Here is an 18,024-nt window from a genome sequence, read left to right on the forward strand (position 1 = left end):
TAGTAGCTGAAGCCAAATGGCGAACGACAGCAATAGCTGCTTTCCAGTCTTGCAAATTTCTTTGCTCCTGATGAAGAGGGGCCTATTTGCCCTCGAAATCGATTGAGTTATTTTATCTAAATCTAAGCCAAATACAAGTTTTGTTTCTTTACTAATTTTAAGCAACATAGTAATACCCGTAATGGTGTGGTTAAGACTGCTTAACACTAGTAGTTCGACCCGGGTTTGAACTCATGCAAACGGCTTGGCTGCATTGGTTGGTTGAAGTTTTCTTCGTGTATAGCATTCGTACAAGCCAATTTCCCCACGGAAACATTCAGAGCCTTAACAGATAGCCCTCGGAAGACTTGCTGTATCCAAATAAACCATCAAAATAACTATATAATTGTTTTGTTAATTAAATTTAATATGATGCTATTGTTATTTTTATCATGCAGTATAGTAATGATATTATGTAGTTATCATAAATTATAATGGTAGCATCAGTCGTGATACATGGATGAGAATTATGAGAGAAAATAGATTAGAAAATGCATGATATTATGTGGCTATGTAAAATGAATACTTCATTTTTTAGGTTCCCGCTGATGTTGAAATGGAACTACAAACAGTACCTGAAAGAAGTTGGTCCAGTCTAACAATCACCAAGCGTACTAAACATTGGCTGTGACCGCGTAACCGTGCACTTCACAGCTCAAGACAACATTTGTATCCATGCCAGATCACGCAAAGATGGACTAGTCACCAGCTGGTACAGTATTAGCAACAAAATCACCGAGTACCTGTATCTGCAACATGTGCAACATACATTTCATCAAGAGGGGCCAGCATCGGTAAATCGCGAGGGTGTGTTGTGCCTATGCTGGGAGACACTGGGGCTTGCCAAATCTAATGCCTCTTCCATTCTCTTGACTACGACCTCTGTGAGAAATTCTTCCAACAATGAGGCAGATCTAGTAGGGAGGACTCATGGATTTTTCTACACCCGAGATATCCAAATTTTATCGTCAGGGCTAGCAAAGGGTGCAAGATGCTGATGGATATTACATTGAGGCTTACTGTTGAGTACCATACGCTATATGTCTTTTCCTGTACCAAAAATCTGTCTGTTCTGAAAAGAATTATGAGAATTATGTATGAAACAATTTCTTTATATCTAATCAGCTATATATCTATTAATTATACATTAGAAACAATGTATAATTTCAATTTTATTATGGAAAGCAATTTACCTTTTGCATCTAAATACTGAAAACCTTAAATCTATGCTCGCAGCTATGTATGTTTATAGAATAGAAAATTAGTATGCGATAAAAGCTATGATTTAGTTGTACTCTTTAAAGATTATTTTCAAGACATACTATTATAAAAATTACAGTTCAGTTACATAATGTATAAAATTATATAAGAGTAAAATTAACAATTATTATAACATTAAACAAGAAAAGTTGCTTGTTTACAGATTTTCACATGAGGATGTAAAATAAACCAAGAAACGTTTCATGTATATATTAGATCTGCTTTTTGTAATACATGCAGAGTGTATTAAGTAGAATTAAACAACAAAGGTAGTAATAATAATCAATGTAATTTAATTTATAAGTAAAGGTACATATATATCAAAAAGGAATTTTTACTGAAACTCGTACTAGTTTTAGTATAGCTGTTCAGTGACTTTCGGTGAAATCATTGTCTATTCACCTATCTCCTCAATTTTTTTTTTTCAACCGTAGCAAATGGCAGTGATAGTTTATCAATGAACAGAATAATGAACGATCAATGAACAGAATAATGTAATTTGAATTTTTAACAAATTTATATCAAAAAACTAATAAAAATAAAGTTATGAAAATTCATCTTCTCTTAGAGAGTTTAAAAAAATATAGGATCTTGTTAGTGAGTGCCTCTACCTGTATATTTTTGCATAAAATTCAAATAATTCCCACTGCCTCCTAAAAGGCCGAAAAAATTAATACTCCACCAAAGATTTAAACGCAATTAGATAATTGATGCATCACTACCTGTAAATATAATTTTCCTCTTGCAAAAAGAAAAACAGGAATGTTCTGTTATGCAAAGTCTAAAATAAGGCTAAAATTATAAAATGCATAAATTACAGAACGATACACGAAATACCAAAACAAAATTATAATAACATGGCAGCAAAGTGAATGGTTTTTTTGAGGGTCCATGTTCGTAAAAGTGGGATATTCTGAAATGGCAAAGTTTATGATAAAAATTACTCTATCTCATAGTAAAGAAACAGTCTATTATTTATAGCATACTCTAGTGGAAAAGAAAATGCTCGAATGCCGCTTGGCATGTATTGGATACAGGCATGAATGTGGACTTAACAATAAAAACGCATCGTAATGTTTATTACAACACACCTTTATACGGCAATAAAGTTACAGAGCTGGGAATATAACGACGTCTAAAACGAGACAGACCGACTAGAATAATTTTACTTAACCTAACCTCCAAAGATGCACTTCCTTAACTGTAATAAACGCGAAGAAAAGTCATTCATTTGACAGCAGCCTTGTTTACATTTTAATGCAAACCTAAATCTCCCAAATTTTAATTACGTCAGCGTCGACAAACCCTTAATTTCTGAAACGGATAGATGGCAAGAAGGCTTTCCGATGGTTTCGTACGCTAACAACACTCGCTGTTCCGAAAATGAAGATGCTCTTTCTTAATTGCGTTAACGACATTTACGGCTTAAATTTCATTAAGATCGACAATATTGTGAAGTTTTTCTTTAAGAACCCAAGAATTAATCAGGCTTTTAAAGTTTTACGTTACAGTAACAGTGACTTTCTTCGGTCGTCACAATAGTATATTATTATACTAGTTGTAGAGAACTTTTGCAAATTTAATTGCCTCTCGAATTGCCAATAGTTCTGCTAGAAGACGGCATTTGATTTGTTTAATTTTGCTTTCCAGGTTTTAATTTGCATTCTATTGTAAAAAGCGCAAGGCACAAACTACATCCAACTCTGTTTTGGATCCATCTGTGAGTACTTTTAATCATTCGAATGTCACAGGCAACATTCGATATTTTAAAAACCAAACTCACCAACATCACGAAAAAAGTAGATTTTAAGAAATTGCAGACGAATAACTTTGCGGGTTCAATGACACTTTTTTCCACCTTTTGGTTCTGCTAAGTTTGCTAAACGACACCTTATCAGCGTATTATTAGTATTTCTTGCTTTTGATTTCCAAACCTTACTTATTTTTAAAATAAGGGGGAAAAAAACTGCTTTATAATAAGAAACATTTTGCACTGAAAAGGCGTAATTAGACTTCCAAGAATTATTTTAACACCAAAAGTAAGTAATACATTTCAGGTTATCAAAACTTCAAATACCAATCAATGCTAAAGTTAATAGAGCTCTAACATAATTAATTAACCAACTAAGCGTGAGTACTGAAGTCAGATACATAAAATTCCCATAGGTAAATTTGTTTAGAAATCAAAGCGCAGCATTTTTCTTGTCGTGAAATGTATCCACGAGTAACTTAGCACTCAACAATAATCCTCCCCTCCCTTGAAAGCAATTCTTATTCCAAACTTCACTGCTTAAAATCGATTCTAAACTGTCAAGAGCGTCTACGCATCAAACAAGTTCAAACATCTGTTCAATAATAAGCCACATATTAGGCATAGAAATGTCAACTCGTAAGAGCATTGTGCATGTGATGTGCTAATAATCCACCCACGCTACACGATCAAATGGCCATCTCAGTCGATGGAAATTCGTTGTTTACATTAACAAAAATTAATGCTCATTGTTCATGTGAATGGCAATGGTTAAACAGAATCGTGATCTCTAGCGACAATAGTAAACTGGCTTATTTCTATGGGCGTATATACGAGGCAACATTTCTGGTTTTCTCAAATGTTACGAAACATGAGTGAGACACTTTTTGCCCACTTAAAAAACATGAAGGAATTAAATTTAATCAAGAATCAAAATGTATCATTCAACCAAAAAAGGAGTAATAGCGGTGGAATGTAAAAGTGAAGTTTCTAAGCTAAACTTAAAAATTATTATTCGGTATCACACCATATGCCAGCCATTCTCAACCGATGGTACGCAAGGAAATAGGTGGTACGGAAAGAAACAAAGTATTTTTAATTATTAAATTCAAAAATTAAATACCCCAACATCCTGTTTAAGTTTTTTCTCTAACACTCCTAAATTTATGCGAGCAACTCATTAGTTCTTTTGGAGTTGATCGATTTATTAGCATGCTACACTTTATTTCGCCACCATTTCTGGACTCGTATTGCTCTGTTTGCAGTTAGAATCATCTTTTACGTCTATTTTCTGTCTCTAACAGCAGGTACTTTGTCTTTGTGTTGATTTGTATTCCTTACTTTCCTAGGCGATTTGAGAACATCGTCGATTGCTCTTGAAGAACTCGTAATATACTGTGCATTTAAATATTTTTGAAAAAATAATAAACCTAGATTTTCAAATGGTTAGGATTGACTAAGCGGAAATGTGATGATTCACAGGTGATGGATCCAGAACAATCTACTAGCACTAAGAATATTGAAAAGAAAAGGTGTTTATAGAAAATGTAATTAAAGTTATTTATCATTTGGGTTTACATGGAATGGAGATGAAATGGACCCTCAACCTCAGTGTATCGTTTGCGGTGAACTATTATCCAATCAAAGTATGAAACCATCGTTTCTTAAAAGACATCTTCAATCTAAGCATGCCAGTTTAAAGGTTAAATCTGAAGAATATTTTAAGAGGAAATTATCGGAGTGCAAAAACAGTAAACAAGTAATGAAAGGTTTTGTTACTTCAGTTGAAAAAGCTTTGGAAGCTAGTTACCTATAAAGCCTACGAATTGTCAAGCCTGGGCAGACTCACACTACTGGAGAAAATCTTATATTACCAGCAGCTAAAGATATCGTTTAAACATTATTACAATGATAAAAAGCGGCTAATGAACTTTATAATATTCCATTATCAAATGATACATTCGAATTCATAAAATGACAAATTCCGTAAAGGAGGCACTTATACAAAAAATAAAACACAGTGCGTATTTCGCATTGCAATTGGATAAAGTACTGATATAACGAACTTTGTTCAATTATTAGTTCACATACTTTTCGAAGAAGATAAACGAATTGCCGAAAAGTATTTATTTTGTGAATCTCTTCATGATACAGCAACTGAAAATGAAATTTTCAAAGTAATTGACAATTTCATGCCTGAGAATATTACTTAGGATAAGTGCATTGCCGTATGCAGTGACGGAGCTCGGACTTCAACATGAAAACATCCCGGTGTTATTTCTCAAAGTCGCACCTGAAACTACATTTATTCACAGATCCCTTCATCGTGAAGCTTTATTAGCCAAAACAATCCCCGAAAACCTGAAAATCGATAATTTTATTTAATTCACGAATATTTACGATTTTATGCCAAGAGATGGGCAGTGAACATGAAACGGTTTTGTTAAATTCCGAAGTAAGGTGATTGTCCGGATGTTTGTTATTTAAAATGGTAACCAATTTTTAATCTAATATTTTTTATGTGTGCATATTTAATTCACATATCCAATACGCTGTGCAACTGGCAAAATATATATTTATTTAATATTTCTAGTGAGAAATTGAAAAATAATCATTGTAAAATGTAGTGGTGGTACTAAAGTTTTTTAATTTTTGTTTAGATGGTACGCATTAGTCAAAAGATTGAGAACCGCTGCCATATGCCAATTTTTTGGTCAAATGCCTTATGCTTTATTGCATAAAATAAGAGACGATTAACATAAACCGTAAAGACATTATAATAAATATTACATAATATATACATTCAGTTGGGCATTTGGGCCTCTCCATATTTGCTAGGCCATTATAGTCATAATTGCAAATCTTAATGGCCCGGGTTGTTAATTGTTTTTTTTTTTTTTTTTTTGTCTTTCATGAAAGCTTTTAGCAAAGCGTATTTGCTCCATACCTAGTTCTTCATCAATTCTACTGTTGCGGATAAACCACTCCGCTTTAACTATTTAACCTCAGAACAAAATTTGTGATAAGTACATTCAAAACTTTAAAGTCTCTAATTTTTTCCTATTACATTTTTTGGTATATTTTTTACATTTTTTGGTAAACATAGGTACCTATATGTAGGAATATAAAAAGAGAAGAAGATAAAAAGTGCACTGAAAATGTTAAAATTTCGAAACAGACTTCCAACAATCGGTCCTTAACTTACATTTGACACTAAAGGCTTTTTTTAACAATTTGTGCTTTAGTTGCTTCTTGCGAGAGAAACTTTTTGAAGCTGATTAAAATTGAACTAAGAAAGACTTAACGGTTTGGGCAAACCTTTCCATTGAAAATGCAGGGGCTAAAAACGTTAATTTTTGATGAAGTCATAAAACATTTTCAGAAGTCAAAGCTCGCGAAAAACAATGGTTATTTTTTGACAGAAAGGTTATTTTTTTTAAATCATCAAAAGAGGCAAATTAATATGCCTCTTTAAATACATGTTTGTCTGCTAGATGCGAGTTGTTTTTGATTAGTCTTAAGATATTTTTTCCAAATCATTTTAATTACTTCAAGTTAATTAAATAAATCTTAATATATTTGTGTTGGCATTTTGTATGATAATCATTCTAATAAGAGGGGCTCCGGACCTCGATAGTTGCTGGTCTGCCATTTGACTGTGACTAGTATAGAGGTTTGGTTTATTTAATTTAATTATGGCAAAGCTCGCGGGGGGGCTGCCTTCGTGGAGAACTTTATAAGGGAAACTGACACATGTACAGGTTACAGATGCGAAAATCCAAGAAAACGCCTTGCAGCCAGCCCGTTCACCTGGAATCGAACCAAGCTTGGAACTACCAGTGTTCTGAGGCTTTATCGTTCGGCCGCTGGTGGGCAACCAGTATAGAGGATGCAGGACTAAACAAACTGCTTCAGCTAGAAGCGGCTTCACGAACTGGTAGAAGTTAACGCAGTTTTATACATACAGTGATTTTCTGTATGGATTATTTAGTATCTAAACAGTCTAACAAGTAGAGAGAGCTGTGAAAATTTAAAAAGGGAAATTTAACAAATTTTTAACTATAAAACCAAAATATCAAATTCTAAGAAAATGTCCCCCCCACACACACACACAAATAAAAAGTACAGATAAATGTGAATAAATAAAAACTCATTTTAAAATTTCAAAAAATATCCGTTATGATAATTCTTAGATGACGTCGATCATCAATGCCACATCGTTTCAAAATTACATATTTCGGAGTCTGTTTGAAAAAAAAAAACCTTGTACTTATCATTTTGTACTAAACATAGTAAAATCCGTTCATGGCCCAAAAACAAGCGGAATTTCGAAATTTCGACACACTACCAATCTCATTCATTTCTCGCTAATTTGAGGTGAAGGGGATTGGCGACAAAAAGCGTATAATTTATCAAGAAATATTTCAAAACCACCTATTTGATTAATATTTCTTACTAAATCTTCTAATACTAATTGTAAACAATGGCATTATTAAGAAATTTTTGTAGAAGTCCGATTGCAGTTCCTGATTTTTCTTCCCGATTTCCATCGAAACAAGATGCAGTAAAATAGCATTTTAACCAGTTTTGAGAAAATCCACATGAATTGAAACGATTAATTACGCAGGTATGTATATATTCAGCGGTAGTACTTTCTAGATGAAACAAATAAAAAGTCTAAAAGCTTTCCGATTTTACATTACGAGCAAAGGGGCGTTTTTTTTAACGTTTTGTGGGTTACCTTTATTAAATATCATGTTCTTTACATTTAAACCATAAAATTCAGTTCAACAGCAGTACCGCAAAATAATTTTAAAATGAGCATATCTTTAGAATTTCCGATACACAGTCTCGCGCGCTGGAGTTTTTTTTTTTTTTTTTTTTCTCTCTCTCGTACAAGTGTGCCCAATCCTCGCTTTGAAATCGTTGAATCAAAAATTCGTTAAAGTTTAACAAAACATGAAATAGATAAATAGACAAATTCCAAATTTGGGCTTCCAGATGCCCATATTCGGCTGCAAACGTTAAGTTATTCAAAATTTGATGGCTCTAGGTACCGTCGTTTTATCACAGTGCCAGAAACATGCATACATTTTAGCAGATTCTTCATTAATTTCTTTAAATATAATACAGAGCTGTAATATTTGTTGGCAACAGTTTGAAAAGTGAACCGACATTTAAAGTTCTCAACGCAAAATGCCAAAACGAAATTAATAACCCTTCGGGCTAAAACAAAAGGCTCATCAGTTAAACAAAACTTTAACGAAAGACCCTCCCCGGCAAACATTGTGCAATTCCATTTATTAAAATACCCGATCACAAGATTTTAGGACAAAAATAAAAATACAGCCAAAAATGGGAGGGTTCTATTTTTCAAAATAAGTACTTCTCGTTGCAGAATAAATAATTCTACTTTCGATCTTTTTAAATTTGCATGAGTATATACTTAAATACACCTATCCCATTGCAAAAAAAAAGATTTCTTTACACATGCAATATCATCCATATACCATAGCATATTTCTATATATGTGAATACAGTTACATAATATATGTATATATTTACATCTTTCAGTCGATTCGGCAAAGCACACGAGGGCTGCCGTGTAAGCCGAATATAAAAACTAAATATTCAGATCTTCACCTTTGTAGGACAAAGGCGCTAAACAATTTTTGGCAGGAAGATGCATGCGCCGAAGATGCTTTTGGCGACCCTTAAATTAAACGTATTGTTTTTTAAAAGCGTTCACGTTTTTAAAGTGAATATTATCAATAAGACGTTTTTATGGCAGTTCGTTCTATGCTTATTGAAATAACTATATTCCTCAATTTCTTTTGAAAAATTTTACTACATTTCGAAATGAGCTATCTCGAAACTATGTTTCCTCGCAGGAAGTCTCAAGCTAGAACAAAAAAACTTTCTAGAGGAAATTGTTTGGCGCGTATTGTTCTACAATGAAAGAGATTATAACTATGTTAAGCTGGAATTTCAACTAAAACTGCTAAGTTTTCATTTTTTTTTTAATAAGACTGCGTACATTAAATGCAAAATTTTTCCACAAAACTTAATACAGTTTTTACTTTTTCAACAACGCAATATTCCCTAAATTCTAAAATTTCGTATTACGCAATTTTGCTCCGACACTTACTGGCTCAATTCGCATTTTCCACTGAATTTCAAAATACTAATTTTGAAGGTGGCCGCCAAATGAGCAAAGCAAGCACACCAGGAGAAAAAGGGGGTTAACTAGTGACCTTGAAACTCACTTGACCTCTTCACCTGGAAGCATTCAAATATTTCGCTTGACAACGGTCTATTTTCACTGGTTGAAAGAGACCCCACTTTATTTTCACCCAAAGAATAAACCGGTAAAAATGGGAGGGTTGGAGACGGAAGTAGTGTATTGATCTTTGTTTTGGTTTCTGCAAGCTGCAGGTATGAGACATATACTGTAGCAATGATTGGTTTCTCATAGATTACAGCAGGGATAGTTAACTTTCTTTACAGCTACCACCCACCCATTCACAGTAACCTGATATAGCGTAACTGCAAAGAAGTTTTTAAGTAGAGGATAGTTAGTAGTAATATATAGTTAAGTTTATGCATTTATTTATACTATAATTTAGGGTATTAAATAACAAACAACAAAGCCGTATAAATATTTGGAAATAGGACAGCATTGTGCAAAGGAGATTGGTCAAGTAATCATTAAGGAGCTTTACACTGGCAAAACTGATGTTTGATAGTGTGAATCAAGCATACTATGTTGCAAGCAATGCACTTACGCACCTCAGAATTTCTCTCCTTCATTTGCAGCCTTCCAACGAATATTTCTTCCTCCTATTTCATTCATAAAGCTTGCATTTGGGGGTTGGGGGTTTAATTTATTTTATAGGGGTACACTACGCCTTATCAATGGCCAAATAGTGGTAGTTAGAAATTAGGTGAAAGGACTGGCTGCATGGTTGGTCTCAAGCGTAACGTGGATACAAGCTTATTTCACCTTAGGAAGTCTTCCACGAATGCATCAATTCCCTAAGGCAGATGACCTTTGTGTGCTTTGCTATATCAAATAACTTAGCAGACGTATAATATTTCACCGTGATTGCGCTTCTTAGCGGAATGAATTAATTTTCCCTTATAAATGAGATACACATCTAGCTTGGAAAAGATTAATAAAAATCGTACCAACACGTAAAAACATAAGCCTCCTTTAATATATGCAATCAAGGCAACGGCATCCGTTTGTTCTCGGATCATCGACAGACCCAATTTATCTACTCAAAGTATTGACAAAAGAGAGCTGCTGCACTTCTAATTGTAATCGATCAAGACACTTTAGTTGCCCATGAAAGAAGAAACAGACTGCCGACGTCATTTTGACGACAGAAGTATATTAAAAATAAAATCATCATTTGTAGATTGCTAGTTCGAGTAAATGAAGATGAGAACACTTCGAATTTACTTTCTTCCCGGTATTTATTTGATTTACTGCGACCACTGATTGCTAATATCACAAAATGAGGCACAGCTTTCAATGGAAAAGTTAATTATAAACTGGAAAATATATCTTAAAATACAAAGCCGAAGTCGCACGATTAATTAACACGAATTTGAGTGCTTTAAAAATTATCTGCAAATCCAGATTTTGGAAGTAAAATTACAAAAATCAAGTCTCATCCTGTAAAATGTGCTAAAATAAAATTTATCTGATAGATACTTCTGATTTCGAACGAGCTCCTATCTCTTGATAGGAAAAAGTTCAAAATTAATAACAACTGGTTGCGTTTTATGACCGAATTTCGGGATTCAGAGAAACATACTACTCTACACCTAACAAGAGAATCCAACAAAACATATATTGGAGAAAAGGAAAGTAATCATGCTTAATACAATGAGAATTTTCCGAATCATCATAAATCATTAAAGTTACTATCCATCATTCATTATTACACGATCATAATTTCACTCATAACTATAAACTGATTTGTGATCGTATTACTGAACGGTTTATCGATAAATAATAACCAAATGATTTCCTTTAATTCAGCGATTAATATATTTCATAAACTCAAGCGAACGAGCTGACTTGCATGGGCATTTTTTTAATGTTCCCCATATGTAACGTGAATACCAGGCAGTTTTCCCTAAAAAGAACCTCCCCCCCTTTTTAGTCAGATAGTCTTAGTGTGCTTTTTTAATTTATTAAATAAGCACCAAAAAAGGGAACATTTTCCACACATCAAATTGCATGAAAGCTTTTATTCCACAGTCCAAATCTAAAATATATCTTCGAAACATCCTGGCTCTATGTGTCCCTCAGATATATTTGAATAAATTGTTAGAATTAATATTAATAATTTAATATAATTTAAATGTAATTAAATGGTTTATATAGTGCTAAGGAATATACTACTTAGCAGTATGTAACACCAGTTTACCTTAATAATATACGTCAAGTTAAGGGATTCCCCCCTCTTTAAAAAAAAGAAAAGGTTTAGTTAATAAAAACAGATTAAAGAGTCTTAACAAATATAAACAGCAAAGAGCCTCACTAAAATGGTTTAGTATTTGGTAGTTGTTTTTATCTGCAACAATTGCTATAAATATTGTTGTTTAATGTCATTTGTAATTCAGTTTCTTCGTATCGAATGATGTTCAGCTTTCGTAACTTAGTTTCTTCATGTTGAATGTTGTTGCGCTTCCCATTATTTTCAGTGGATTTTATTTTTTTCCTCGCTTGGTGTGTGTGTGTGAGGGGGGGGTTGAATGCTTGTTTAATTTACAGGACCAAATTACCTTACTCTCCAAATTAAACTGTTCGAAAATGCAAATAAACTGTTAGCAGCATTTCTCTATTCAGTATAACATGGGTTACTCCCCATATTTAACTGCAGTCGGATTAGGCATGAAAGTCATCCCGGCTATCACCCGAGTAAATTGATAGCTGGCTGTACTACATTGAGGTTCATAAATTCCATGTTGTGTTAAGGAACGGCTGTTGATTTTTTGATTTTATTTCTGCCGCAAATTCTATTCAGTACATGCCTTTAATTTTTGAGAATTTAGTTTAAACTTAAGATCATTATTAAGAAGTGTTCACTCGGATACATTCTCAAGAAACAGTGCGCTAAACGAAAGTGTTAAACAAGGTCGTTATAATTTACAGTACAGACGGATAGCGTTATAGCGTTACACACGACTGAAGGTAAAATAATGTTGCACCGTTATAAAACATTAACAGATTGTTATACAGAGTAATAATTTTAACTTCTAATTTCCTTCTACCTTCCTACGTTTCCTTGAAGAATCATAAAAATATATATTTTACATTTTTGCGATCGAATTTCTTTGGTTTTCTGAAATCCTTGATTTTTGTAAAATAGCAAATCATTTGTCCGAAGATGCGTTGAATTTGTATCAAACAATGAAGAAATGCTTTTTAATAGGGTTACTACAACAGTCGCCAAATTCGTCAGTTAAAAGTAAAGTTGGGTACTTCATTGGCGGATTTTATTTTATTATTTTTCACAGAATGTTCATTGGTTCGCCGTTAAGTCAGTTCATTGGTGGGTTTTATTAGGATTAATATTTTCCATCTATGCTCATTGGTTTGTGGGTGGTTCGCCGGTAAGTCCGTACATTGGTAGGTTTTATTATGATTCATGTTTTCCATCTATGCTCATTCGTTTGTGGGTGGATCTGTTACTGGAATAAATTACTTCACTGATAGTTAAAAATATGAGTTAAGAAAATAAATTCTTTTAATGTAGACCACAAATAAATTTTAGCGATGAGGTTATTTACTGCTTGTTAAAAAGTTCTTTAATATTTATCTATTTTCAGCACTTGAAGTAAGTAATTTTCATTAAAAATTAAGCAAAAGTTTAAAAAATTTTAAATTGACGAATATTACTTAGGTAAACTGGTGAGCTAATACACATGAATACACTCCTTAGCGTTTCCTTTCCTTACCTTAATATCTATCTAGCCTATCCCTATCCTGAACCATTTATTCAAAGATAAATATAGCGCGAATCTATTCCGTAAAGATATTTTAACTTTTTACTAAAATATCTTTATCATTAAAAATAGTTGGTTGCAAACTATACAATTCACCCCTACACCACAATTTAATTTTATTTATTTATATATTTATTATTTATACATCGTTATGCAGCTAACATTTACAATTTCCGAAGAATCTGGCGACATGTGTGGAAAATAAATTTCAAAACATTTCAAATTTAAGTCGCACAGTAATGCATGAATGAGTTTTGCTAGGTTCCGAGTTTTCCTATGTCTTTTCTACCATAGCTTCTAAAAATGATTCTGCGAGCGACGTATTCACCCGGGTTTCAAATCCATTTGCTTCAGGGCACACGCACCCCTCCCCGCGCTGACTATCAAGCCCCATCGGACGGTTTTTTGTGCTTTTATAAGTAACTTGTAATAAGTCACCTAGAAGAAAAAGCATTTGCTCTTTTCCTCTATTTTACAACTAAAAACAAGAAATATTTCATAAATTATGTGCTGGTTTAAAAATGGCATATTTTTATCTAAAGAAATTTAATTTTTTGTATTCTACAAAAAAAAAAAAAATAAGATGAACAATATTTACGAAACTATGATGTAAGGATACATGTTCTTCTGATTTAAAAAGTTTCTCAAAATAAGGCACAGAATTTTTTTTTAAGTTTCAGTGTTGGGGTGGGGGTTCTAAAAATGAAAAATCTAACTTTTGTATGGTCTCTGTTGATCAACTATTCAACTAATAAAATGATCATGCTTTAAGAAGTTCAACCTTAACTCCCATACCTTAATATGTAAAATTTGTAGGTATACTCATGAACAAATTCACTGACATAAATCACTTTTCATTGTCTATTACTAAACAGCTTCAACGCTAACCAAATCTATTGAGAAGCATATATTCTTGCTCTGGCAATCAATAGTTCCATACTGGGTAAATGACATTTGTTAATTTTGCAGCCAATTACATGAAATGACTAAGTATTCATATCTTTTGAAATTCCATACATAAAGGCATGAAACTTTTGCATTTAACTTGTTAAAGCATAACGAATATTTTGGTAAATGGAATTTGTACTTAATCATATAAAATGTTTGTTAAATTTTGTGTTTACAGAATCCTGCCATCAACAGTGTAATAAGTTACCTCACTGGTAGTTAAGTATAATAAGTATATTATTGTTTTCAGGAAATTCTCTCATCTTTTTGAAAAATACTATATTGGAAGTATACGGCTAGGCTCAATACTTAAGGAAATATATCCTATTAGCCATGCTTTTCGAATGCTTTAAGATACCGCTGCATAATATAAATTATATCTAATAAAATATTAAAATCTAATTACAGTATTTAAAGAAATATTTTAATATTTATAACCCAGCAGTACTTTAACAAATAAGGAAATCATTCACTTAATCTTCATTAATAATTAGACATTCTAATATGACTGAGCAATATACAATTTTGCAAAGGAAAAGTTACTGCTCTATTTAGATTAGTTATATTAAAAATATTGCCCGATTCATGCCAAATATTTTATTAAACAGCAAAATTTTATTTGTTGTGATATTGTTTAATATAATGTTTTATAATAAAGAGTTTATAATCACTTTAATTTAGAAGTAAATAAAATAATCCTTTATGATGGAAATTTTTTGTACAATTGAGCTTCTACACTATTTAATTTATATTTCTAAACAAAAATATTTTTATTAGCACTTTCATAATAATTTTTTCCCTTTCATTTCTTCTAACAGAAATATGATAAATATGCAAATACATTATCAATTCTTGCTACATGCCATCTATTGGCGTAACAACATTAGCTATTAAAATAAATCTAACTATGATGCCAAAAATCCCTTGGAAATTCAGAAGGAAAAAATAAATGCACAGTCCGTAACTGGAACTTCTTCAGAATGAACTGATGAAATGGATATTCAAAACTCTCATTATATGAAAGATAAATAATTACTCTACATTGTTTACAACAATTTAAGTTTTTATATATAAAGTGGAATAAATTATAGATATGTTTAAAAGAAAAGCATTCCAGAAAAATTTAAGCCACAGTTTTTAAACTCAGTTTCCAAACTTGAAATATTAAACAATATTTCTTCCTTGATTAGGGAAGCATATATTTCAAAGTCCACAGATGTCCCAATGAAATTTGAATCTTCCAATTAATTTGCATATTTTCTACAGGAAGTTTTATATAACACGCTCTTAGTTTCAATAATCAACAAATATTAAGATACTGCATGCTATCTGCTTGTGATGCCGTTTTCAGTCACAGGTGAAATTAAATGCAGTATGTTGCCTACATGTTTCAGTCTAAACACACTATGCTAAATATCTACATACATTTAAAATCATAATGATAAACTACAATCGTATGAATCGCAATAATATACAACAACATATTCATTTCCTTAAATTAACACAAGAATTCTAATCAAGAACAATTTTATGCTTAAAGAATTTTGCATCTTTCAAAGTCCTTGTTAACCAGAACAAAAAAAGACCATGTACATTAACATGTAAACTCATGTACATTATTTACTTGTAATTCACATAATCAAATTTATTTATATACTTCACACACACAAATGTGGACATAACATTAACTCAAAATCTCAAGTGTACATATTTACACATTCTGTTGCAATACATAAAAAAAATGAGCAAAGAGCATGAGATTATTTTAATCTCATGCTCTTTGCTCATTTTTTGCTTGCTTTTAAATTTTTATGTATTAGACATACAATCACTCTATCATGACACCTTGAACAAACAGTAATAATATGAAATGAATTAACAGAAACGTGTCAAATAAAATGAAGTGCAGAGATACATTTATCAAAATGGAAATTTCTTCTGATCTCAATACTTTAAGGAACAAGCCATAATAAATAAAACAACTATAGTAAACAGATACCTTTTACTAGCTTTCACTTACTGAAATAGGATTTGAGAGACAGGGAAAGAGTTAAATTTTCAGAAGCAAGTAAAATGTAACTGATTTTTTAAATCCAGACACAATTCTGACACATGAAAAATGCAAACTATCTAGTTAGACTTATAACATCATACCCATTTAAATGTCACATATGTTACCAGATAAAGTATATATGACTGCATTAAAAATAAATTCAGATCAAATGATTGAAGTACTTATTTGAAACGGAGAAAAGAAAAGCATACACATTGCAAACAATTTTTTACTGGTGCTATGAAAAAAGCTTAATTTTATAAACATGCTTGTAAGTAAAAAAAAAAAAAAAAAAATATTTTCGAACAGGAAGCATTTTTAAATATTGCCTAAAATTATATTAGCTTTAAGATTATCAAAATTTGATAGCTAAATATACACTAAAGCAACTGCAGTGAAAAATAAATTGATATTTCAGTATTGATGAATATGGAAAATAAATTCATCTGATGATGTAACATTTTATTAAATCTACTGCATAACTCTGAGAAAGAAAATTATTTCACTCTATTCAAAACAGATGAAAGAGTATGAAGTAGTCACACTTGTTTACCTTAATTTTGCGATTCTTAAATATAGCATTTTCAGTTTTTACTTAAAGATCTTTTATTTACCGATTTTGAAATGGTTAAAGCTGAAAACTGAAAAGACTTACAAATAAAGGGCATTCGAAGTTCAACGCTATAAAATTTGTTTTAATATTGCACTAGGTTCATGCACAAAAAATCGCAAAGTAAATAAAACAACAAAATATTTCACGCTATTTTATAAATTTAATAAGGCGACAGTATCTATGGCAGGCTTCTGATCTGCTGTAATATCAACAAAATCACCACGTAGAATTTACATACATATTTAAATAAAATAAATATACTATTCTTCGCATATCTTAAAATTCTTCGTAAATACAAAAATATATCATAAACTCACTAAATATGACTGATAAATAATATTTCGAACGTATTTAAAAGAACAGCACGTGCCTAGCGATGAAATGTAAACATTAAGCGTAGAAATTGAAATCATTCTCCTTTCACCACCTAAATGCTGCCGCGAGACCCAACAACTTATTGTAACCTATATTTTTCAAACATCACGCGCGAAAACCGCGAATTAGAGCAAAACTGTAAATAATAAAACAATACCGGATAGAGCAGAGACAGCATAAGGATAACATGATTAAATGCAATATGCAATCTTCTATTAAAGCCGGGGAAAACATACGGAATTTTCCTAAAATTCGCGGACTTTTAAAGTATTCGTTATCACGATAAATTGGCCAACATATGTAATATTTTGTTCTATTAAGCCTAACAAACAAGAAGGGGGGAATGAATTTCCCGGCAGCCGTGAGCAAAGTGGACCTTCAGCGCTAAGGGAATGTCAACATTAAGCAGATAATTTTAATAGTAACGAGTTAAACCCAAGTAAAGCGCTCCGAACAGGTTTGAATTTGAAAGTGATACATCCGTGTCGTCAGTTTGATTTTTTGAGCATGCATGAATAAGGGAATATTTTAATTATGAACATACACTTACCCCATAAACCAGTCGACGGTGTCCCGAAGATATTCTGGTAGCCTATCCAGCTTGGAAGCAGATTCGATACAAACACCTTGTAATATGAGAACTGAAGTAGCAATGACTAAAAACCAGCTGTTAGACTTCCTCGCTCAGGATGTCAACAGAGCAGCGCGTATACTTCGACTCAACATGGCCGACGGGATCATTCTGCGCAAGAAGCAGAGCAAAATTGCGTCAATAGGTGGCAGTACTATCGCGCGCTAACCCATGTACGTTCCCCGCTTGTTTATGCAGATTTTGTTTTTCATTGCTAGAGTAAATACGCTGATGAAACTACGCCTGGAAAGCATTTGTTACATTTTTTTTTTTTAAATATATTGCCACAGCCAAAACAAACACACCCTCAGCGATATAAAGAATGTACTTCT

The 18,024-nt window shown here is 32.2% G+C and overlaps 1 protein-coding gene across 1 annotated transcript in view; it reads right to left on the bottom strand.

Annotated features, from left to right (window-relative positions):
• Mob2 (MOB kinase activator 2) overlaps positions 1-17,812 on the bottom strand; it is a 494,181-nt gene extending 476,369 nt beyond the window's left edge. Inside the window, exon 1 of the mRNA XM_085809669.1 lies at positions 17,612-17,812. Coding sequence (XP_085665795.1) covers positions 17,612-17,616 — 5 coding nt within the window. The 5' untranslated portion in view covers positions 17,617-17,812. The remainder of the gene's footprint in view (positions 1-17,611) is intronic.
• Between the last annotated feature and the right edge of the window lie 212 nt (positions 17,813-18,024).

The sequence above is a fragment of the Stegodyphus dumicola genome, chromosome X2, assembly GCF_044657685.1.
Source record: "Stegodyphus dumicola isolate Sdum_Otavi_A_Nest chromosome X2, ASM4465768v1".
Classification (NCBI taxonomy): Eukaryota; Metazoa; Arthropoda; class Arachnida; order Araneae; family Eresidae; genus Stegodyphus; species Stegodyphus dumicola.